The 23,254-nt window shown below is 40.1% G+C and overlaps 1 protein-coding gene across 3 annotated transcripts in view; it reads left to right on the top strand.

Annotated features, from left to right (window-relative positions):
- The first annotated feature begins 11,708 nt into the window (after positions 1 to 11,708).
- LOC108038629 (homeotic protein ultrabithorax) overlaps positions 11,709 to 23,254 on the top strand; it is an 82,821-nt gene continuing 71,275 nt past the window's right edge. Inside the window, exons 1-2 of one of the 3 annotated variants that reach the window (XM_044456950.1) lie at positions 11,709 to 12,708; positions 21,003 to 21,053. In XM_044456950.1, coding sequence (XP_044312885.1) covers positions 11,976 to 12,708; positions 21,003 to 21,053 — 784 coding nt within the window. In that variant the 5' untranslated portion in view covers positions 11,709 to 11,975. Of the gene's footprint in view, positions 12,736 to 21,002; positions 21,054 to 23,254 lie in introns of all 3 variants that reach the window. The other 2 variants (XM_044456949.1, XM_044456951.1) reach the window with 2 other exon arrangements.

Here is a 23,254-nt window from a genome sequence, read left to right as displayed (position 1 = left end):
CTCATTGCACACAAGTATTTAAGGTAATGTTGTGCAATTTGCCAAGGCTTCAATAAATATTCGATATTTATATGAACGACCGGAGCTAATGACCCTTAATATCACGTCTTTGAGATCTGATTAAATATTTTGCATGCTTAAAGTTGGCGAATCAATGGCTGCTTATCAATTTCAATCAATTTGCCCAGAGATAATTTACTTCTTGCACACACATTACGAATCCGTCGGCCGATCTGCCAATCAACTGGGTATCGTGCGAGTTTCTATCGCGAGTGCAGCCACCACATACTGGAGTAGCACTCCACCTGGCTGCTCCATCGGATCGCAATGGAGATCGGGTTCCGGCTGGCGGGGTGCCATAACACTAATACGCAACTATTACCTGGGACTGGTTTGCTTTATGGCCAGAATCGCCGTTTCCCCGGCCCACCGATGGGGGAATAAATTAAGCCAGCGTTTATGGAATGGCGCTGGGGGCGGTTATGATGCATTTTTAATTGACGTTCATTTGAAGAAACGCGAAGAGCGCTTCGATTCAATTATGCGCCGCTGTTCGCCGGCCAACGAGCGGTTGCAAGTTGGCAGTTTGCAGTTTGCAGTTGCCAGTTGCCAGTTGCAGCTCCGTCTGCAGAAACGTCTCTGATTGTATAGGCCATAAAAGGCGCTCGCAACGGTTTTGGGCCAAATTGCCACTTTGTGTGCAAATTTGAATTGTGGAAATGCTGCGCATAAAAATGGAAAATCGCGCGCCTCGCAATTGTTCAGCCATCCCAAGTACACCCAGAAAAAAAATGCCTCTATATTTAAGTAGATGAAACACGATTTCATACTTTTGTTATAGCACCATATTTTTGAGGCCTTTATTCGCATATTGAGAAGGGCATAGAAATGTTTCAACTTCTTTGAAACTGTTTGAAAGCCTTTTCAAATATCTGTTAAAATTTCAAATACAATTAAATTTTCCATATTTGAATACAAAACTTTCAGCTTAATCTTTTTGATGACACGAAAATATAACCAACATTACGTATACGTAATACATTAGAACTTCAATAGAAGCTAACTTTCTTATATTTTCGGTATGCATGAACATCAATAGGAGTTTAATTTATTACAGAAAATATCCATTTCACGTCAACAGCTCCAGCATTAGTTTTATAAATTTAGTTCTTATATATTTTCTTTTTCAAAAAGGGAATCTCACAATTTTTTACTTAAAACTGTCTGTAAAAACATATTAAATGTATTTATTTACACAGAAATATTTAAAAAGATATGTTTATATATACCTCAGTCTACAACCATTTTTTTAAGTTTAAATGCTTTTAGAAAATATTTTCAGAGCCGTTTGCAGATGGTAAATAAGCTATGTATTTTACTAAGCTCCTTTGTTTGTGCCTCTCCGAAACCCTTTTTTTGCGTGTTTGTTCTGGCATTCGTATCTCTCGAATGCAATCTGCAAACATTTTAAGCGCTGCAGCTCGTCAAGCAATGGCACTGGCTGCCACTCCCCCGCCCACACAGCATAGGCCTCAATTACCACCGCCAACGTTGGTGGCACTCGCTAACGAATATGCACGCCCAATTGTTGCACATTGCGGCTGCCCCCGCAGCCCGCTGCCCCCTTTCTTCTGCATTTGACAGCCGGCGGTGGATCGTCAGTCGGTGGCCCGTCAACTTATTCATTAATTCATCAAATCGGAGGAGCCCGCTTTGGAATCCCCTCACGATTTATTCGTACTAACGCAATCGCTTTGGCAGTCGTCGATAGTCTTAATTGGCTTCGTTTCGATTCGATTCGATTGTATAAAATAATCGTTAGGAAACGTGTTCTGCTTAATTGGAAAATTTGTATGTCTTGTCCGTAGTCCGGGCTTTTTGCGTTTATTGATTTTCCAGCGAAGTCGAGCTGGAAAATTCTCCGAGTTGTCTGTCCAGGTCGCGAGCCGTCCAATAAATCCAACTAACGGTGGAACGCCATTCAAATGAGCCTCCATGGTGGCTTTAACGAGATTCGCTAAAAGGATATTCTGTTAACATAAAATTATAGAAAAAAGAGCGAGCCGTAGTCTTTTTTTGAATAAACCTTACAAGAAAATGTGACATCATTTATATGAACATTCATTAAATACTTTACTAACGTTTAATAATTTTTAATAACTGTATCCACACTATTAATAAATATTTAATTTCATGTTGTAATTAATATTGTTATTATTTATATAAATCATCATGATTAAATATCAAATTAATTACAAATTTGAATTTAGTTTTAAAATAAAATATTAATTTAATATTTTACATTTTGTTTTTATTTTTGGTTTACCTTTTTTTTAACATTATTCGTCTTATTAGTTTTTTTTGCTAGTTAAAACCCGTTAACCCACTTGTCCCTACCTACATTTTTCGTCTGGGGTGCTAACTACTAAAATTGATGAAATATTTGGTGAGTTCCCCATTGATTTTATTAACCAAATTTAAGTGTTTTGTTCTGATATGGCCTCGCATTGTCACTTGTTTAATTAAAGCCCGGCTTAACAGAATGCATTGTTGTGCCCGCAATGAATGGGCACTAAATATTCAACTTTGCGCGCCGCACTCCCTCCCACAATTCGATTCACCTGAATTTGACGACACTCGCACACAAATAGGCCTTAAGCTTAAATCCGCAAATATTTATAATTCCGTATTAAATTCATAATGCAGAATGTTTAATGCATAAATACATAATAAAATTTTACGACTTTTACCTTATCTTGTCACGCAAAAACAATAATAAACTTTCATTTAAAAATGAAACAGGAAAAAAATTCTGCCGTTGCGGAGTTGCTGGCTGAATTTTACGAGTATTTTATTTGTGCACGTTGCAGTTGCCGTTGCAATTTCTGTTGCTGCTGCTGCTGTTGCTGCTGCCGCTGCAGTTGCAACTTGCAACTGGCAACGGGCAACACACGTGCAAAAGGGCAGGCGCCACATGCGAGCGCCAAACAATTTGTCATTTTTTGCCATTCGAGTGGGAGTCGGAGGCGATGATCAATGCTTTGAATTATGATGAGGATTTATGCTTGACACTGTCGCAATGTGGCAGATAGTGCCGGACAGCCCGGACAGCAGATGGATGGATGGATGGATGGATGGACAAGCATTTACGACCCCGCCCCGGTCCGCTGGCGCTAGTTTTATGGCCACCATTTCCCCCCGACGTCAATGGAATGAAAACGAACTCCGGAGGCAGTCGGAACGACCCGGTGCCACCCTGCTCCGCCCAGCTCCCTCCTATGATTTATTAAGTGTTAATAAAGAACTTAAATCCGTTGGATTGCATTTCGCATTCGGCGCATTCTGTTTGTGCTCCTTTTCGCTCTCTGTTTGCCTGGCCTTTGCTTTCGGGTCAACTCCCCGCCCACCCAGCTACCAACTACCACCCACCGCCCACTTTGACCCGGCCAAAAAACCCGCTGCATGGCCCTCAGGATTTCCTTATCAATGCGTTCCATATTCGCGGCGCGCCGATTTCATTTTGCGCTCTCGCCAATTTCGCAATAAAATTTCGCCAGCCTGCAAATTAAAATTGCAATGTAATTGGTTAATCCATGCGTACATTATGGCCATTGTAGCCGGGGCCATTCAAATTTGCAGAGGAAGTGCGCCCGGTAGTTTCATTTCAGTTGGCTCCTTCGTCCACTCATTGTTTCTGGCTCATTTTTTTGTGGATTACATTTTTCATTAAATTTTTTGCAAAATCGTCGGTGTGGGAAGTCGCACTATATGTGCTACTCTTTTCTCTCGGGGCGGGGTTTTATTTTAAATATTCCAAATGGCTTGGTATGGGTGGTTTTAAAAATACTTATTTGCATAAACATTTTCTTAACTATAGGAAAAGATTTAGACCTGAAAATGTAGCGTAGTCCAAGGAAACATGAAATACCTATGAAGATACAAACATAGAAAATTATACATTTAATAATTAGTAACATTCATTAATATGAATATTATAATTAACTATTTTTTTTAAAATGTATTCTAAAAAACTTTTCTTTTTATATTTTATTTTATTTATTTATTTATTTTTTATTTTGTCAAATTAAAACTAGTATACAATACTAAAACAAGAGAGAACGCTATAGTCGGATGCCCCGACTATCAGATACCCGTTACTCAGGTAAAGGGAGTGCGAGGGAGATGGAGATAGAAACTTTGATCACGCATAACTTTTTAATGAATGGTCCGATTTGAAAAATTTCTTCTACATTTCGATAGGTATTGATAAACACAATAAAACTGCATTTTTACTTTTCCAAAATATTTAAATTTTTAAAATCGTATATAAGCGATTGTGGGCGTTAAAGGGGGCGTGGCACCATTTTGAAACAAACTTGCGCTGCGTAGGAACTTCTAAAATCTACATGCAAAATGCCAATCTTCTAGCTTTTATAGTTTCCGAGATCTCAGCGTTCATACGGACAGACAGACGGACAGACAGACGGACAGACGGACAGACGGACAGACGGACAGACGGACAGACGGACATGGCTATATCAACTCAGGAGGTGATCCTGATCATGAATATATATACTTTATAGGGTCGGAAACGCTTCCTTCTAGCTGTTACATACTTTTGCACGAATACAATATACCCTTTTACTCTACGAGTAACGGGTATAATTAATGGAAACAAGAAAGGAAAGCTAACTTCGGGCGGAGCCGAAGTTGATATACCCTTGCAGAATACTCTTGATATTATATTCTCCAAAATTATTCATATGATGCATTCTTAATACTTATAAAATATCCCAACTTCCTAACTTTAAGAACACCAAAGTTATGCCATTTCCGATCGTTCAGTTATATGGCAGCTTTAGGATATAGTCGGCCGATCCTTATGAAATTTGATAGGTTGGATTGATTGGCCAAAAATAAAAGCCATTGAAAATCCCAACTTCCTAACTTAACAAACACCAAAGTTATGGCATATCCGATCAATCAGTTATATGGCAGCTATAGGATATAGTCGGCCGATCCTTATGAAATTTGGTAGGTCGGATTGATTGGCCAAATATAAAACCCATAGGAAATTCCAGCTTCCTAACTTTACAAACACCAAAGTTATGGCATATCCGATCAATCAGTTATATGGCAGCTATAGGATATAGTCGGCCGATCCTTATGAAATTTGGTAGGTCGGACTAATTGGCCAAATATAAAAGCCATAGAAAATCCCAGCTTCCTAACTTTACAAACACCAAAGTTATGGCATATCCGATCAATCAGTTATATGGCAGCTATAGGATATAGTCGGCCGATCCTTATGAAATTTGGTAGGTCGGATTGATTGGCCAAATATAAAACCCATAGGAAATTCCAGCTTCCTAACTTTACAAACACCAAAGTTATGGCATATCCGATCAATCAGTTATATGGCAGCTATAGGATATAGTCGGCCGATCCTTATGAAATTTGGTAGGTCGGACTAATTGGCCAAATATAAAAGCCATAAAAAATCCCAGCTTCCTAACTTTACAAACACCAAAATTATGGCATTTCCGATCAATCAGTTATATGGCAGCTATAGGGTATAGTCGGCCGATCCCGGCCGTTCTGACATATATACTGCGTGCAAAGGAAAGAAGGGTGTGTGCAAAGTTTGAACTCGATAGCTTAAAAACTGAGAGACTAGTTCGCGTAGAAACAGACAGACGGACAGACAGACGGACAGACAGACGGACAGACAGACGGACAGACGGACAGACGGACAGACGGACAGACGGACAGACGGACATGGCTATATCAACTCAGGAGGTGATCCTGATCAAGAATATATATACTTTATAGGGTCGGAGATGTCTCCTTCACTGCGTTGCACACTTTTGACCAAAATTATAATACCCTCTGCAAGGGTATAAAAATGGCACTGGAAACTGAATTCCTTCGGCCGTTTTTATATTTTAAAAGAGGTTAGCCCTTAAAAATTCGTCACTAATTAGTGGCGTCTAAATATTGCCTTTACTCTGCGACCAATCAATAGACCCTTAAGGCATTTGAATATCAAATGCATCAAATTCAGCCATTTGTTGGCCCATCAACTTGTCGACACCATCGTGGATCGCGATCACTTCGCTTCGGTCTCATCAAAGACCGAAATTCGACAGCGAAATGTATTGACTTTGAAAATTCTGAACGATTGGGGTGATAAATCTGGAGGGCAGTGAGAAAATCTCCCTTTAAAGCACCACCCATTTTTACACAGTAAAAAGTATAGTTAGTTTTAAAAGGCATTTTAACTTATTTTATAAAAAATAATATTTTATTACAACAACAAATTTTTTTGGTCTCGTTTCACATAAATTCAGGATGAATCTGATAATAAATATTACGTTTAACAAGAAACTTAAATGATTGTAGGAATTGTAGAAAATGTTTAAGAAAATGTTTAATCCGGTTTTCTTAAAAAGTTTTTTTTAAAACTATTTAAAAACGGATTGTAAATATTCAGAAGAGTCCCAGAGTTTAAATGTACATCATAATTTAATGTAGTGAACTGAAAAACTAAAAGAAGTTCTGTTATGTCGGCAAATAGTGTGGGCCATTTTCAAACAATCCACCCCGGAATTTAAATTTCGCTCAGTGCAACATCAAACAGGTGCCGAGCCCCGTCGAACCGAAAAATGCCGAAAGACAGAGCCAAAATCTTTATAGACAATACGTAAACAAACGGCGAGTGCAGGCGGCCAGGCACCGAGGAGTACGAGTATTTTGTTGAACATTTTGTGTAAATAAACCTCCGGGCCCCACAACTTTGATCTCGGGTGGGGGAGGGGGTTTGGGGCGAGTATCTGGTACTGGCCGTTTGATGTTTTGGACTGGCGTCAGCGCCGGCGCTTCCAGCTGCCAAATTGCTGCTTTATTAGCTGCGTAAGTGGCTCCCACCGATTTTCCAGGTGGGGGGCGGACGTATCTGTTTTGGACTATGATTAGATTGGGTGCGCCTATCTCACGGATGGCATCGCTCGATTTGAGCGATTGCGGCCAATAAAACAGCGGGTGAGGAGGCAAACGAGCTGCCAAGGTGGCAATTAAACTGCTTGTCTAATTGCCCTGCACCAGTTCTCGAAAGCGAATGGAGACCATCAATCAAGGCGATGGTGTGAAGGAGGAGTCACTTTTGGCTACGGATTCGGCTGCCTCGGGGCTAATTGGCCACGTTTAGCATTGTCCATATCCACTGGGCAACTGGGCAACTGTTCACCTTGGGCAACTTGGGCACCTTGGACAGCTTGGACACCTTAAGCACCTTGGTCAGGTGTAAGCTTTCCATTTTCCTCCCCTTTTCGCAGAACGGAAGCCCTCGTAAATTGCCGCAACAAGCTACCGATGACAGCGGAGCGGGGGCGGTGGCCATATGAAAATGAGATCGCTTTGTATGCAAATGCCTGGGAATCGAATTGCGAATCGGGAATCGCACAATCTCATTGCGACTTTATGCCAAGACAATCGAAGCCTCCCTTTCGGGTTGAGTGGGCGGGGCAGGGGATTCAATTGTTAAAACGTGTTTACACATTTAGGAGAAGAAATAATTGATTGCTTTGGCTGGAATGTTTCTAGATTCTAGCTTAAAACATCTATTAAATTAAAAGGAATTTATGTATACCATATATACAAACTGTCTTTAAGAAAACTTAAAAATAAACAGCAAACACATCTTAAAAGATTCTGCCAAATTTTTAGCACTAGAATGGTTTTAAAATTTGAGTTTATTATAATTTTATTATATTATATTCATAAATATTTTAGAATCAATATTATACAGAAAACAAAAAAATCAAAAGAAAACGCACATATTTATTAACTGGTGCCAATAAATAATCTCCTATTTGATTAAAATAATGGTTTTTGTTGTAGTTTATTGTTATCCTTGTCGGACTTTGATTAAGACATTAGTTACAGCTTAAATAATATTTAAATCATTTTTTAATATACGTTTTTGTATACTTATTTAGACGTGAGGCTCTCAGTTACCTCTAGTATTAGTTTATTTACCATCATAATTAAATAATCACCCATCTTAGCGTTTTTTTACTCTATACCAATATGAAATCGGAATGAATCAATAACCAAACCACAGCTCCAAGCACTCCTCTTATTTCAGGCAACTCAAGAATGCACAGCGGAGGAAAAAACAATCATCGATGTCGAACAAAAACAAAACTCAGTTCCCCAACTTTCTGCACGCGGAGGAGCTCCTGCAGGAGCAAAAAGCCAGGAAAGGAGCACAAGCCACTGGGAAAAGGGGGCGAAGTGGGGGCGCTGCCCCATTGCATACCCCATAACGTAGCAAGTTTGAATATACTCGTACCCGTAAGATTCCCGAGTATATTAGGTAGCAAAATTTTTACGAGCTCATTATGGCTCATTTCGGCGATTGTTGTGATCCTTTTATGCGCCTTCGAATGGCTTCAAATGGTTATGAGGCTATTTCTCTGTCATCCCCGCGAGTCCTCGTGCTCGTCCTTCCCCTGGGTCCTGGATTCCGAGTTTCTGGGTCCCGTGTCCCGTTTCCCGACTCACGATATTTAGTTTGCAGTTGCGACTGCGATTTTTACTTTTGCCCTGCTCTTGGTCCTCTCGCCTTCGTTTTCCTTGGGCTTTTGGCCGCATATTTGGAAAATGTCGCCGCGTCTCCGATTCGAATGAGTGTGTGTATGTGTGTGTGTGTGCTGGTGTGTATCTGTGTTTTGTGCAAGTTTTTGTATCTTTTGCTTGTTGTTGATTTTTCAGACTTGGCACCGAATCGCAGGCGGCGAATGGGGGGTGGAAAATGGCGCGGGCGGGGGTGGAAAAGTAGAAAAGTAAATTTCTTCTTATAATAAGTTTATTTTGCAAACACTTGTGGCAAGCAACTTTGTTTGTTCGTCGTCGGTTTCTGGCTTAATCTACGAGCCGTTTGTGCGAATGTGGAAACTTTGACAAATATTTGCGAAACTTTCGCGAATGGCTCGGCGTTCTCGGTCTGCAAGACCCCGATCTATTTGCATTATGCATATGAATTTATTAGCATCAATTCGCAGCCATATTTACATTGACATTAATATCCCATTGAAAGTATTGGCGAACGGATTGAACATTTCGATTCGAATGCGAATTTGAATTTGAATAGGAAAAGGAAAACCGCAACACACAAATTTTCCGGCTCCTCGGTTGAATCACATTTTAAACCGGACGAGATGTACACTTCAATAAACTAATCTCCGAATGGATTTCTTTTAATAGGAGCAAATAAATTGGTGTCTTGAATAACTTTAACTTGAAAATATTAAATGTTTTTAAATGAGTTAAACAATTGCTTTGACCTAATAATTTATTACATTTATTTATCGATGAGATGCAGTTTTTCAAATCTTTAAGAAGTTGACTTGCTTTCATGACTTTACCTTAAAAATATATAACCTTTGTGAAATATAATATAACATAAGCCCATATTAATATACTTAAAGATATTGTTCTGTAAGTTAAAACAAGATGCACAATTTTTATTCAATTAAATTTAAACTTTAAATAAAAAATCATGTCTACATATATGCTTCGATTAATTTATGTTCCACACTAATATATATAAAAAATGTATTTATCCTAAAAATAAGAAAATAAGAAAAAGCATTTTAAAAGAAAGAAATAAAATTTTAGTTCGTGTCAAAAACTATTACTTTTAGATTTTTTTCCTTTTAAATGTTATTCAGCATACAGTTGTGCTTAAGCTTACTAATTAAGATTCTGATAAATAATCTCCAGTTAATTTAAGTAATTAAATCGTATCATATCTTATTATGTGTTCCATTGAATATATTCAACCAGCAAGTTCTACTTCAGTTAAGTGTCAGCGGTAAAGACTTAAGTATTCAAATTATTTTTGTAAACACTTAATACTTAATTTATCTGTCTAAAGTCGACTAAACAATTCATTGATAAAAAATCAAAATTTAATTTTTTACAAAATGCATTTGATAAATAAATGTATTTGTTATATAACTTTTGCCTTCCGATTGAATTTGTTTTGTATGATACCACACTAATTAAAACTAAAAATCCATTTAGCAAACTATACATTCATTCTGAAATAAAACTCACTAACTAGTGAGTTTAGAAAAATTCGTTGTATTTATTAACTTTTGAATTATTTGTTTTCTAATCTATCTTATTTTTCCATTTTAAAGATTTATCGGTTGAATCTTCTGGAAAAAAATAACAATTTTAATGACAATAAACAGTACTTTTCAGTTTTCTGAGATATTAATATTAGAGATTTTTGTTTTATTATAAAATGTAAGTTAGATTTGGTGTAGCTCAAGTTTTGATAAAACTTCTTCCAGCAGAATGCATAAATGCGCTGAAACCGAGCCAAAAATAACTATATACTAAGCACAATGCGTTTAAATAATGATAATTTTGTAATGGTTTTAGCAATATCAGCCCTTTATTAAGCTGTTCCATTTTGAATAAAAATGTATTTTTGTGTTAATTAATTTAACGATATTTTATGTTATATTCTGTGTAGCATGAAATTCGTGAGACTTCCTTCAGCAAAAAAGAAGGAAAACTGCATGCATAAATGCGCTGAAACCGAGTGAAGACGAGATGTGCAGCTCTTGGCGTGCAACTGGCAACTGGCCGTCAGTCCGTCGAGCGGTTTTTGCCACTCAGTTGAGTGAGTTGGCCTATAGGAAAATCAGCCCTCCTCCATGATGAATTTCCCGCGGCGAGCGCATTTTCCTCCTCGCGAATGATGAACGAGAGGCGCCCACCCCGGGAAAAGCGGAGAGCGCAAGAGCGCTCGAACAAGTTCGAGGCTGAGCGCTCCGAAAATGAACTCTCGGCCGGAATTCATTCGAGCGGGCTGGTTTGAGCGCTCTCCGCTCTCTGTTTTGGCTGGAGCAGCCAGTTCCACTCGTTTTGGGCCGAGTCGAGTGGTTTCGGGCTGAGTGGTTCGGCGGAGCAAAGTCAAAACACTGGCAACTGCGATTTGGTGGCACATTCGTTCGATGGCAACGGTTTGGATAACAGGCGCGCGCTTTGTTTTATTATCCACATTATCAGCGGCATTATTGTTATTATTGGCCCCCAGCGCAGTACCGCTCGCCCACGCGTCCGCCCGTGAATGCCGCGCGGAAAAGTCGCTTTCCACTAAATTGGCGTCCCGATTCGAGGAAATCCGTCAGCGTCAGCCGCATTCGCATTCGCGCTCGTTCGGTCAGCACTAAGGCTAATAATCGTTCAAATCGTTAAAACCATAAAAATAATAATAATAATTGCAATAACAATAAACATAGTAATAATCGTAACGCTTACGAGCCTTTGATAGTGCCAAGGCAAGCGCAAAACAAGTATTCAAATTCGAATTCAATTAACAGCAAAGTGCAATTGGCTAAAAAACCAAACCAAAACGCAACAAAGTATACGAAACACTTGTGAAACTATAAACAATAGTGAAGAAATATTTTAAATTATTTACCGGAGTTAATGTTCAATAAACATTAGTGCTTAAACCAAGTTGAGGCAACCAGTGGAAAGTGCAATAAATAAAATTAACTTTTTAAAAATATTTACCAAACAAAAATTAAACCGCTTGTAAAAATATTTTATAAATATTTGACGAATTGTAAAACAAATTTATTTACCTAAATTAAAAATCAGTAAAATTATAAAAAAAGTAAAAGCCATTGAAGACATATTCAAAATAAAATAAAAATAAAGACTTGGAGAAAAAAAGAATAATTAATAAAAATCTGAAAGAAAGTGGAAAAATAATCAAAAATCTTAACAAGACTAATGAACATCAGAGATAGCTGAGAAAAATCTTGAAAAATCCGCCTAAATCCGCAGCGATCCAGAAAAACACACCCCAGTGAAAGAAGTCAAGCCCCAACCGATTTTTAGCCCGTCTCAGACGGAGCACCGCCAAAATTCTCACCGCCAGCAACGCAATGAACTCGTACTTTGAGCAGGCCTCCGGCTTCTATGGCCATCCGCACCAGGCCACCGGAATGGCGATGGGCAGCGGCGGCCACCACGATCAGACGGCCAGTGCGGCGGCGGCCGCCTACCGGGGATTCCCCCTGTCGCTGGGCATGAGTCCCTACGCCAACCACCATCTGCAGCGCACCACCCAGGACTCGCCCTACGACGCCAGCATCACGGCCGCCTGCAACAAGATATACGGAGACGGGGCCGGTGCCTACAAGCAGGACTGCCTGAACATCAAGGCGGATGCGGTGAACGGCTACAAGGACATCTGGAACACGGGTGGCTCGAATGGCGGCGGGGGCGGCGGAGGGGGTGGCGGAGCGGGCGGGACGGGCGCCACCGGCAATGCGAACGGAGGCAATGCGGCCAATGCAAATGGACAGAACAATCCGGCGGGCGGCATGCCCGTCCGACCCTCCGCCTGCACACCCGACTCCCGCGTGGGCGGCTACTTGGACACGTCGGGCGGCAGTCCCGTCAGCCATCGCGGCGGCAGTGCCGGCGGCAATGTCAGCGTCAGCGGCGGCAACGGCAACGGCGGGGGCGTGCAGAGCGGCGTGGGCGTGGCCGCTGCGGGCACCGCCTGGAACGCCAACTGCACCATCTCGGGCGCCGCTGCCGCCCAAACGGCGGCCGCCAGCAGTTTACACCAGGCCAGCAATCACACATTCTACCCCTGGATGGCTATCGCAGGTGAGTGTCCTGAAGATCCGACCAAAAGTGAGTGTCCACTGTAGCACAAGTCCACTTAAAGTCCCCTTCCCCCCGAAAATCCCTTCCGCACCCTCAACATCCCTCCCGGAACCAAAGCTCTGTTGTTGTTTGCCCAGTTGTTATCAGGCTCAACAGATTGCAGCTAACTCAACAAAAGTCATCTCGTGACTAATTGCTGTCTTTGCTCCGATTAACAGACAAAGTCAACATGTAATAGCAAAATAATGAAGAGCTCGAATCGATCGTAGGGAAAACAGATAATAGACAAACAAGTCAGCAAGTTAAACAAGCCACATGTGAAAACAGACCTTTTTATGAAAATCACCCAAAAAATGTTAAAATATTTTAGACAAGTTTTTTTGTTTATATAAGCAATTAACAATTGCTAATATTTTTCACAATTTTTTAAAAATGAATAATCTCTAAAATCTGTTATTCAAAAACAGATATTTGTATTGCATTAAATTATATTGTATTGTCCCTACAAAAAATGTGAAAAGTTCACACTAAAAATGTGGTTTTTAATAAAAAATAAAAGTATTTTTACACAAAATAAACTGTTCAAAATGAAAATTTTCTCTTAAATTAATATATTTCTGGAAAATATATTAAATATATTTTTTATAATTAATTGTCTCAAAAAAGGCAAAGTCATTGTATCACATTTCTTTGGCTTAATAGTGTGTAAACAAGATTTTATTAAGCACTCAAAAATTATGCATTCAAAAATCTTAAATTTATTTGACATCCAAAATAAAAGAACTTGATTCAAAATAAGTTAAATATAAAATGTTTCTAATTGATAGAACCATTTTGCATAACTTTATTAAAATTGTTACCCATTGGCAATCCCATTCGAAATGAGCTGTTCAGAATTCCTTTTGGCCAAATGGCTTTGAATGAATTGCAAATTGTTTTCCACTTATTCTATTTAAAGCCGCCCATTCGGGTTTCCAATCTGGGCATAGTTTATTCGCTGGCCGGCAATTTAAGCGATTTAATCACTCTAAGCGAGATCAGAGCCATAAACAAGAACCGTGGGCAGCCAGAAAAAATTGAGAAACCAGCTCAGACCCTCCGATTCCACCTGCTCCGCGCACCGCGACACCTTGCAGCGCTCCGTCTGGCTCATAATTTTCAACACTTTGTTTACTAATTTTTGTCACCTTTGCTTTTAATGATGCTCGGCGGTAATTGTTGCTGCGCTGGCAGCCCAAGTGAGCTGCAATTTGTGCAACAAGAGAGCGGCAACGTGCAACGAGCAACGAGCAGCGTGAATTATGGCATGCGGCTGAAAGAGCTGCAAAATAGCGAAGGAACAGAAAAGTCAGCCACAGGAGCCGGCGGAAAAGGGCAGGAATCCTTTCAGGACACACACTGCGCGCAGAAGTCGCGCTTATTACGGTTAACTACGCCATTATGTAATTACGTTCAGCACCTCGCCGCCCGACTTTTCCACGGGCCAAAGCCACCAGCCGAGCGAGGCGAACGGCTTGCTTCCGAGATTGCCGTTTGGGCCAAGAACAATGCCAAGAGTAGGTCAGCCGAAGGAGGTCTAGGTGCTCGAAGATCGAACATAAATTGCACTCAAGTTAGCACTGCGAAAAAAATAGTAGGAATGAAGGGCCTAATACATATTGTTTTTCATCGAATTTATGATTATGCTTAGACGGGGGTTTGTATGTAAAATCATATTCTAAACAACCGATTCCAACATTAAAAAAATGTAATTCTAATCAAAGATTGCTAAGAAATTTATCAAATGATTTGTTGATATTTTTTCCCCATATAATCATTTAATATTTCCGCTATTTTGCCGGTGTAAAATATAAGCTCTCGAAAATACCCTTCAGAAATCAATCAAATTTCACTTATAGCCAGCGTGAAGAGATGGTTAAAAAACAATTAAAGTTGAACTAAATTCAAGAGCCTTGCGACAGGTTTTTCCGTCCCTTCGATCAATTCTGCGAGATGATCAGCGTAATGAAATTTATGCGCTGTGCCAGCCCAGTCTGAAGTGTCGGTGATGAATTGGCCGTCCAAAAAAATATATATATGTTGCCGAAATCCCTTCATACAGGGTGTCTCGTATAACACTTAAACTTTGTTGGACAATCTCTCAGAGTTATAACATCTTGAGGGGAATATTCCCTCTAAGAAATTCTAACGAATTCTTACCTGAAGATGATCGAACAAGATTACCTGAACTTACCTTTTTAATTTGTTTCTAATAAGAAAACGAGACGCGTTGCCAGTTACGATATTCAGACAGAGTGAGTTGAGTTTTGTGAACCTGAGACCTGGGAATTGGATTATCTGTAGATGGCATCTACATGATTTTACATTTTTATATATTTTGTCTTATCGCCATCGCCCTGAACTTAAATCCGCTTTATTGCCATTTGTCAACCGCTATCGCCGATTTGACTTACTCCAAACATATAATGCGAATATAATTTAGTTTTAAGCGACTTGCTCTGAGCGAACTGATAAAATCGGGCGATCGCAATGGAAAATCAAGTCATAAATAAATCGGCGCACACTTCCAGCGATCATCGATCATTTGCCGTTGATCCGCGGCCCAAAATGCAAACCGAATTCAATTTTATCGTATCTAAACATGGCTTCACATTTGAAAAACCCACATCAGAGTTTTCTGGCTGTTGGCGTTGGTTTTGCTTTTGGTTTTGGTTGTGGCGTCGCTATGCTGATGTTGTTCTTGGGCCGTTGTGTGTTGTATGTGCGAACACGGCGAGCGGCGGGCGAGGAGCATTAAATCATTGTCCTGAAGGCTTTTAAGTCATTATCGATAAATTTCAACATAAATTCGTAAATTTGCTTTATTTGCCCGGGCCGGTGTGTGAGGTTCACGTCGGCGAAGTGGTTTATGGCCGAGTTCTGCGGCTGTCCGAAATTTGTCGGCCGCCTAATTTCGGCCAGTGCACAGGGAAAAAATATCCCAAAAATTACATTGAGATACCTTAGAACCTCCTACTTTAAATAATCAAAAAAGAATTACGAAATTACCCAAATTTATTTTTTATATCTCAAAAAATAAATCTACAGGCAAAATGATTATATTGCATTTTATCAAGTACTAATCATGCTTATTAAAAATAAAGTAATAAGTCTGATTATATTAGAACTAGGAGAACCAATCTCGAAAAAGGTCTTCAAGGGTGATCAAGATTTTGAATGGATAACATTTACTTTTTCATAATATGTGAAAAAAGTATTTTTATTACATTTATTGATCTCTATTTCTCTCCGTGTAATAATAGTCGCCCCTGAAAGATAGTTTTTGTTGCGGCTTGTTATTTTTTTTGTCCCACAATGACCTTGAGAATGGCTGGCCGGACCGGCAATTGACACGTTTCGAGCAATCATAATTCATATTTGCCGCAGTTGCCGGGCAAAGAACTCTCACGCTGTGACGTAATTATCGGGATGCCTAGTGTCCTGGCACAACTACCTGCAATTGTACCGAACACGTAGAACCACCGAGGGCACGTCAGATCGCCTCAAGGTTAATGGGCTGTGGACTGTGGATTGTGGCATCCTGCAGCATTCCAAATTCGCAGTTCAAATGTCAGGCAACAGTTGCCACTGCAACATGCAATTAATCGCCAGAGGAAGTGCGGCGATGATTATGTAAATGGCGAGTGCAAGCGAACGCACACAGGAAAACCTTTCAACGCGCGCTTTTAATCATTTTTTCGCGGGGCGCAGAATGCAAAATCAGAAAATCTGAATCAAATCAAAGCGCCTGTGAGCATCGCAATTTCTGTGGCGGATGCTAGGGATGCCCCTCTCGAGAGTCTCCCTTCCCCGGGGATCGCTTTTTTGGGGATTGGTTTTCGGGTTCTGGGGCAGCTTCTTGCATTTTTTTAATGTATTTTTAAATAAGGAATTTAATAAGCACCTTGGCGGTCCTCAAGTCGTTGGACTCGTACTCGGACTGCGGCTGCGACTGCGACTGCCAGTCGAGGAGTCCAAAGTTGCAAGACGTCGACGTCGCCAACGACGACAACACAAAGTGGCCCAGACACATGGCCCAACAACAACAGTATGGAGGAGCTGCAGGGCGAGGAGCAATTTCGGCTGTTCCCTCGTATTTTTCGAGGCCCGTGTAGCTGCAATGGGCAAATGCTACGAGTTCTGGCTAAAAATATGTGTATCATCAGGGAAATAACATTTAAATATGTTTTATTTGAAAAGCATTCATTTTGTCAGAACTTAAAAACGTTTTAATCACTTTAACATCGTTGAGCAAATTTAAATTTGACTTTTTTGATGTGAAAAATTTGGTTTGTTTTTAATAATTTTGATAACTAAAAAGTGTTTCTCTGCTATGCGAATTTAAAAAACAATTAAATCACTCAAATGTATCTTAGCAAATATAAATGTGAACTAAATAGTTTGATGAATGTTATGATAGTAAAATATACATTTGGTTTTTGTTATAACATCTTTTTAAAGTCAGAAATTTCACATTTTTGTCCTGCCCAAAGATTAATAATCATAAAATCCTAATACCTAAAACGTAATAAAAATAAATTAATATATTAAACTGCAAATATGAAGGCTAACAACCAAACATTATGAACTGAAATCTTTAAATAAATCAAGCGGCGCTAAGTTGTTAAAAATTATTTTATTCATTCAGAATAGATTAATTATTAATCGCCATTCACATTTCTCCCCTAAATGCCCCCATTAAAAATGATTGGGTGTTGTATTTTTTATATAATTTGATGAACGCAAATAGTAAATATATAAAACCGATCGCAGATAAGAAATAATTATTAGACTATATACACTGAGAGTTTCTTCCGCATTGTGACATTGGCGTTTTCGCGTTATCGATCATCTCTTTAACATAGAAATGCCATGTGAACCAGCAGTTATTATTTATATTCGTGGGCCCACTGTGCGGACTTCTTCTCTTGGCAGTTGCAAAATCATGTTTTAAGGTGTTTTTGATACCTAATAAAAACAACAACACGGCCCGGCCAATACACATGCAAGGGAGGAAGGAGCGGGGGGAAATGCAGCCATGCCAAAAGGGACAAGGGTCGCGAATACAAGGATATATACGGGGGAGTATGGGAACACACTGTGTAGCAGACCTTAGTGACCAAAACATGGGACCCCGTCCCTTTAACCCTTCGCTGGCTACGTCACTGCCTCGCCACTTGGAAGACGCCAACATTGCTGCTCGACGCTCGGCGTGTTTATTATAAAACAACAAATCATTCATTATAACCACTTGTGTGTGTCTGTATGGGAAAGTGGCGTAAACATGAAAAGAAACACACACTCTCGCACACGCTGGCCCCCCAATTCCATGTTGTTTCCGATAATATGCATATTTGCGTATTATTTTGATTTTAATAATGATTTATTTATTATTAATAATTCATTGGTGGTGGCCTCTTGCCGGCATTTCGTATTGGGATCGGACGGCCTGATTGCGATCTGATCCCCATCCCCATGCCCATTCCCATCCAAGTTCTTCGAGTGCAAAAGCTGCCCACCATCTCGTTTGAATATCGCTTGTCTTCGGGTTGTGTAACAGAAGTTGGGCTACCAGCAAACAAACACGCCGCATCGTAGGAAACGCATATTATAATGAGCTTCAATTAAGATAGAAATCTCCAAGACTAAAAAGACAAAGATTAATGGGTTCACAATTGTCCAGACGACTGGCTTCAGGTGGCTCTGCCAATAGAACTGCACGTAAAATATTTACGGTTTAAATTAAAACCCAAAATAATAATATAACAACCCAAAAACAAGATCTCAATTTAATTTTTTTATTCACCTGTTTAAAGGTTGAAATACGCTGAAGAATATAGATGCTTTTATTCTCGATAACCATTAATATTTCCCAACTTTTCTAAAACCTAGGAAAATAATAACTTATAAAAGCAAATATTTAAAAAACATTTATATTTTAATACATTTTTTGTAATACCTACGAAAATCTATATATATTTCTTTATGTGTATACACATGTTTCAATGCCACATGTTATCAAGCCTGAAGATCATTAGGCACATTTCTTTCGCTTCTCCACGCCATTCAAAATTTTAAAGAATACTGTATATGAATGAAGAGTTTAACAGTGTTATGCCATGTTTTTTGGGGAAAAAACCCCATTTTATACAAACTAGTTTGCACTACCCACTCTTTGGTAAAGTTTAGGGCATTTCAGAGTCGTCGATACCTTCCTTTGAGAGCCTGTTTGGCCAGCTCCCCATGATTTACGAGATCTGTCTTGACCAAAACCAAAATGTGGGTAACTGTTATAGCAGCTTGGAATATATTTTTTCGTTGTTGGGTCATCGATTTGTTCGCCGCATTCTCCAAACATTTGCTTGTATACTATAATTTATAGATTACTATTTTGATTTATCTGAGCGAACTTTGGCCAGAACTTTGGGCTCCTCCTGGGGGATCCTTCGTCCCCCTTTTGGGTCCACATTAATGTCAATTTAATGTTTCCTTAATGACTTCTTTGGCTGCAACTTCTCGTTGTTGTTGCCGGCCAGTTGTTATCAGTTTGCTGGTCAAACTGGGAAAGTGTTTATGCTAAATAGCTAACGAGTTTTCCACTCAAAAGTGAAGCTTTCCGCCGCTCGAGTTGCACTCTGTCGAGCTGATGCTCTGCCCAGTCTTCCGAATGCCACATGCTCTCGCCGTCTATTTATTTGGGTCGGCAATTAAGATTTATATCAGCCCCTTTGATGGGGCAATAAAAGGCCAAAGACGCCGCAAGCTGCAGCCGGAAAATGGAAACGCTCTCGTTCTCCCGGAGAATCCAGACTCTCTCATTTATGCGGCTGGCGACTAATCCTCCCACAAAAACGAAGCGTGCGCCGCCTTAAAGAGTCATAAAAATCATTTCCCCCGCGGAAAAGGTGTGAAAATCGAGGGGGTCGGGGGCTGAGTTTTCCCATGGGCAAGACCGCAAACTAAATGTTTAATTTTTACAAGTCGCGTCGCATGTAAACAGCAGTCAGCATCCCCCCCGTTCGCCAGCCATTTGTTTGAATTTGTCTAAAGTGGCTAGCTCCTCTTCTCTTTTTTCTTTCATAATTTTCCTCTACAAAGAAAAAATACAGAGAGAAGAAGTGAGCGTTTGTCAAATTTAAGCCCTTTGGCCCTCATAGTTTTTGGCCGCTTTCTTGTTCTTTTTAATTTAATATTTTCTTTGTTGTTTCTTTGCGTCTGGATGGCCACATAGTATAGTATCTGTGTGCGGCACTCGGTCTCTGTGTCTGTGAGCTGGAAATTACGTTTACTCAGGCGCCAGGCGCGCATATTTAAATACACACGTGTTTTATCGCTGCCATTAAATCATATTTTTATACTTTTACCTTTTCCACGGCAAGCTGCCGACGCCCCCACGCCGCCCGCCCCCCCCACGCCCACTTTTCGAGGCGTTGGCATTTCGGATTGTTTACATTTTGCACTTTCATGGCATAAACAAAGCCGGGGCGACGCTAAATATCGTGAAAAAAGGCGAGACATCCAGCAAACGCGATAGAAAGAGGCGATAATGCCGCGTCCATGAATCAGTCTAAATGGGATTGATAGCCCTAGTTCAAACTTTGAAAGACTCTCGTAGTGCCAGACGAGTTATCAAGAGCCGTGGAGTGCACTTTGAGTGGCTTAGGAACAGCACCCTTCTGAATTGAATTTTGGAACGTTAGAAACTGATTAGAGATGGGATTGCATAGAAAGAAATTAGTTGTACATGAAGTTATGAATATGATGAGTATTTAGAAACATTTATATACAAATTTTTAAAATATTTTACACGTTATTCATTATAAAGGCAATCTGAATTGCTTTTAAGAATGATACAACTTGTATGTAATTAGGCAATATCAAATTTATTTAATTTCAATCAACAATTTTTTTGTCAGTATATATCGTATTTCATATATCCATGGTATTTCTTACTACTTTATGCCAAATAATCTTCACTGATTACCTCAAATTATCATTTTCAATTTTACACCTTTCCATCTTTCTCTATGCAATATCCATTATCCAACCGACAACAACAACAAAGCTTTGGTTAGCAAATCTTGAGCAGCTCCGCAACACGTGCGGCTGCTTAACCCTATGATGCCCCCCAGTTCCCCACGTACCCCCATATTCCAAACACCATCCATCTGCATCCCGAGATCTCTCGAGAGCAAACAATTTTGATTCCACATTTTTTAAACGTTTTCTTCTCTCCGCTTTGCTTGCATTTTCAGGTAAGATAAGATCTGATTTAACACAATACGGCGGCATATCAACAGACATGGGTAAGAAAATTTCCACTTTTATTTCGTTACATTATTCGCTCTTAAGTTTACGAGAATAGAGTTTAGAGTGTAGAGTGTAGAGCAGGTCTACTAACATACCCTAGAAAACTAATCAGCGCTAAGCGGTGTCGGTGGCTTAATACCCTAGCATACGTTTAGGTGGGCAAATTTATGAACTCGGGGGGCGGGGCTGTGGGTGGGCCGGGAAAACCTGGGGGCCGCGTGTGGAAATGATTGATTCACTGTCCCATGATTATGCTCCAGCCGAAAGAGAGCTCGCCATGTTCGAGCTGCTTGCTCCGCTGGCAATTAATATTAAACATGGCAATTCAATTGGCCAACAAACGCGGCCAGCACGCACAGCGTAAGGGGAGGAGGGGAAGGGGGCAGATGGGATCTGGATCTGGATCTGGGCCCGGTTGGACGCCTCGTTCGAGCGGCTCCCTTTTCCCTATCGTACCTCGTACCTCGTGCTATCGGGTTTTGTTCCCGCTGCCGATCGAGCAGCCCAATTGCGTGTTTTCCCCTACATACCCTGCACTCTGGGTGCGAATGCTATTAATTAACAGCATTGTAGATAAAAATATGAATTTTAAACACTTTTCTTTCTTTTAAATATGCATTTTTAAACACTGAATAATTATATAAATAACTATACAAAATTTGAATGCTCTTTTTATTGTTGAAATGAGGGGTAATGATTAAAAAAATCCATATAAATTGTAATGCATTTATATCTATTCATAAAAATAGTTTTTTTGAACCTTCAAATACTAGCGCTCCACATATTCCAAGTCAAACCAAAGTTTTGAGTAGCATTTTTAGAAATTGTGCTTAAAAATAGTAACCCCTAGATTTTTCATCAAATTCTGATTTTGTGTATCCCCAATATTAGTGCATCACCCATTCGTCTATATCAGACCAGCTTACGATATTCGCTGCCGAACGCGAACATCAAAGCCCCAGAGCCACTGAAGGCGTTTATTTCAGCCTGTTGTTTGGGACCTTTTGATGCGAGGTTATCAATCAGTCTTGTCTCGCGCAGCTACTTCTTAAAATCCAATTACACACGTGAACAAGGGAAAGGCAGGGGACACGAGGATGGGGATGGGGATGGAGGGCTCCCTCTGATCAGCGGGTCTTCAGCTTTTTTTTGCGGGGCAGGCCACTCAAATTACATACATTGTTGGCGGGCGCATTGAGGCGAAAAATTGCCGGGCCATCAGTGAAGCTGAGCCACCCAGATACTCCGTAGTCAGCCACTTCGCTCCCACTTATTATTTATATTCAATTGATAATCTCGTGCAAATCGGTAGCTAAATGTTGGCACAGGCGCAACAAGTGGGCAGCTACTTGCGGATCCGCGATCAGCTATCCCAGATTCAAGATCCACGATCCGTGCACGGCGAAAAATGTGGATAATTTCTAAAGATGTACACACGAAAAAAGTTTTAATTCTAAGAACAAACTTTTTTTGACGCTTTGCCCAAAAAATAAAGTTAAAACGTATTTGAATATGTTAATATTAGTTAAATAATTGAATATATTAAGAGACAGATTCAGGCCCTTTATCTATTTTGAATAAATAATATTATATAATAAATATTTATCGAATGGAAAATCTTTTAACTAAAAAAATGAGGTAGCAACATTTTTTAGCTTAGGATAATTTTATGTGTGCTAAAAATTGTTTTATCTTGACAGATAGAGTAAAGAACTCTTTAAACTAATGTCCAATTATGATCAGTTAAAGACCAGTTAAAAAATCAGTATCTATTTCTTTCTGTGTGGCATCACTTTTGGCACTCGCAGATAAGCTGCGATAAGCCCGCTCCTCCTGGCTGTGGATTATGGCCAGCACTTAAGGGGCACTTTTGGGGGAGGGGTCTTTGGGCCATCAGGAGGAACCACTCTCTTCCGGCTTCGCTGACATTGAACGCTGCGTTTTCGGACCGTGCCCGCAAGAGATAATTAAATAGCGGCCTTAATAGAATTAAATGCCGTGTTTGCATTTCAAAATCCGCAACGTGCCAAAATGCAATGGCCAACGGGCTGACGCCCCCAACTCTCCATGTGAGTCCACCTGGCTGGCCGGCAAAAAATGTCAATTTGGACAAGTTTTGATAATTGCAGGTCCCCCTAGTTACCGAGTGTGTGTGTGTGTTGCTACTGTGCGGCGTGTTGCAGGTTGCATGTGGCCA

Source organism: Drosophila rhopaloa, unplaced genomic scaffold (assembly GCF_018152115.1).
Source record: "Drosophila rhopaloa isolate 14029-0021.01 unplaced genomic scaffold, ASM1815211v1 contig_155, whole genome shotgun sequence".
Taxonomy (NCBI): Eukaryota; Metazoa; Arthropoda; class Insecta; order Diptera; family Drosophilidae; genus Drosophila; species Drosophila rhopaloa.
The sequence above is the reverse complement of the archived record's forward strand: the minus strand, read 5'-3'. Positions and strand labels throughout refer to the sequence as shown.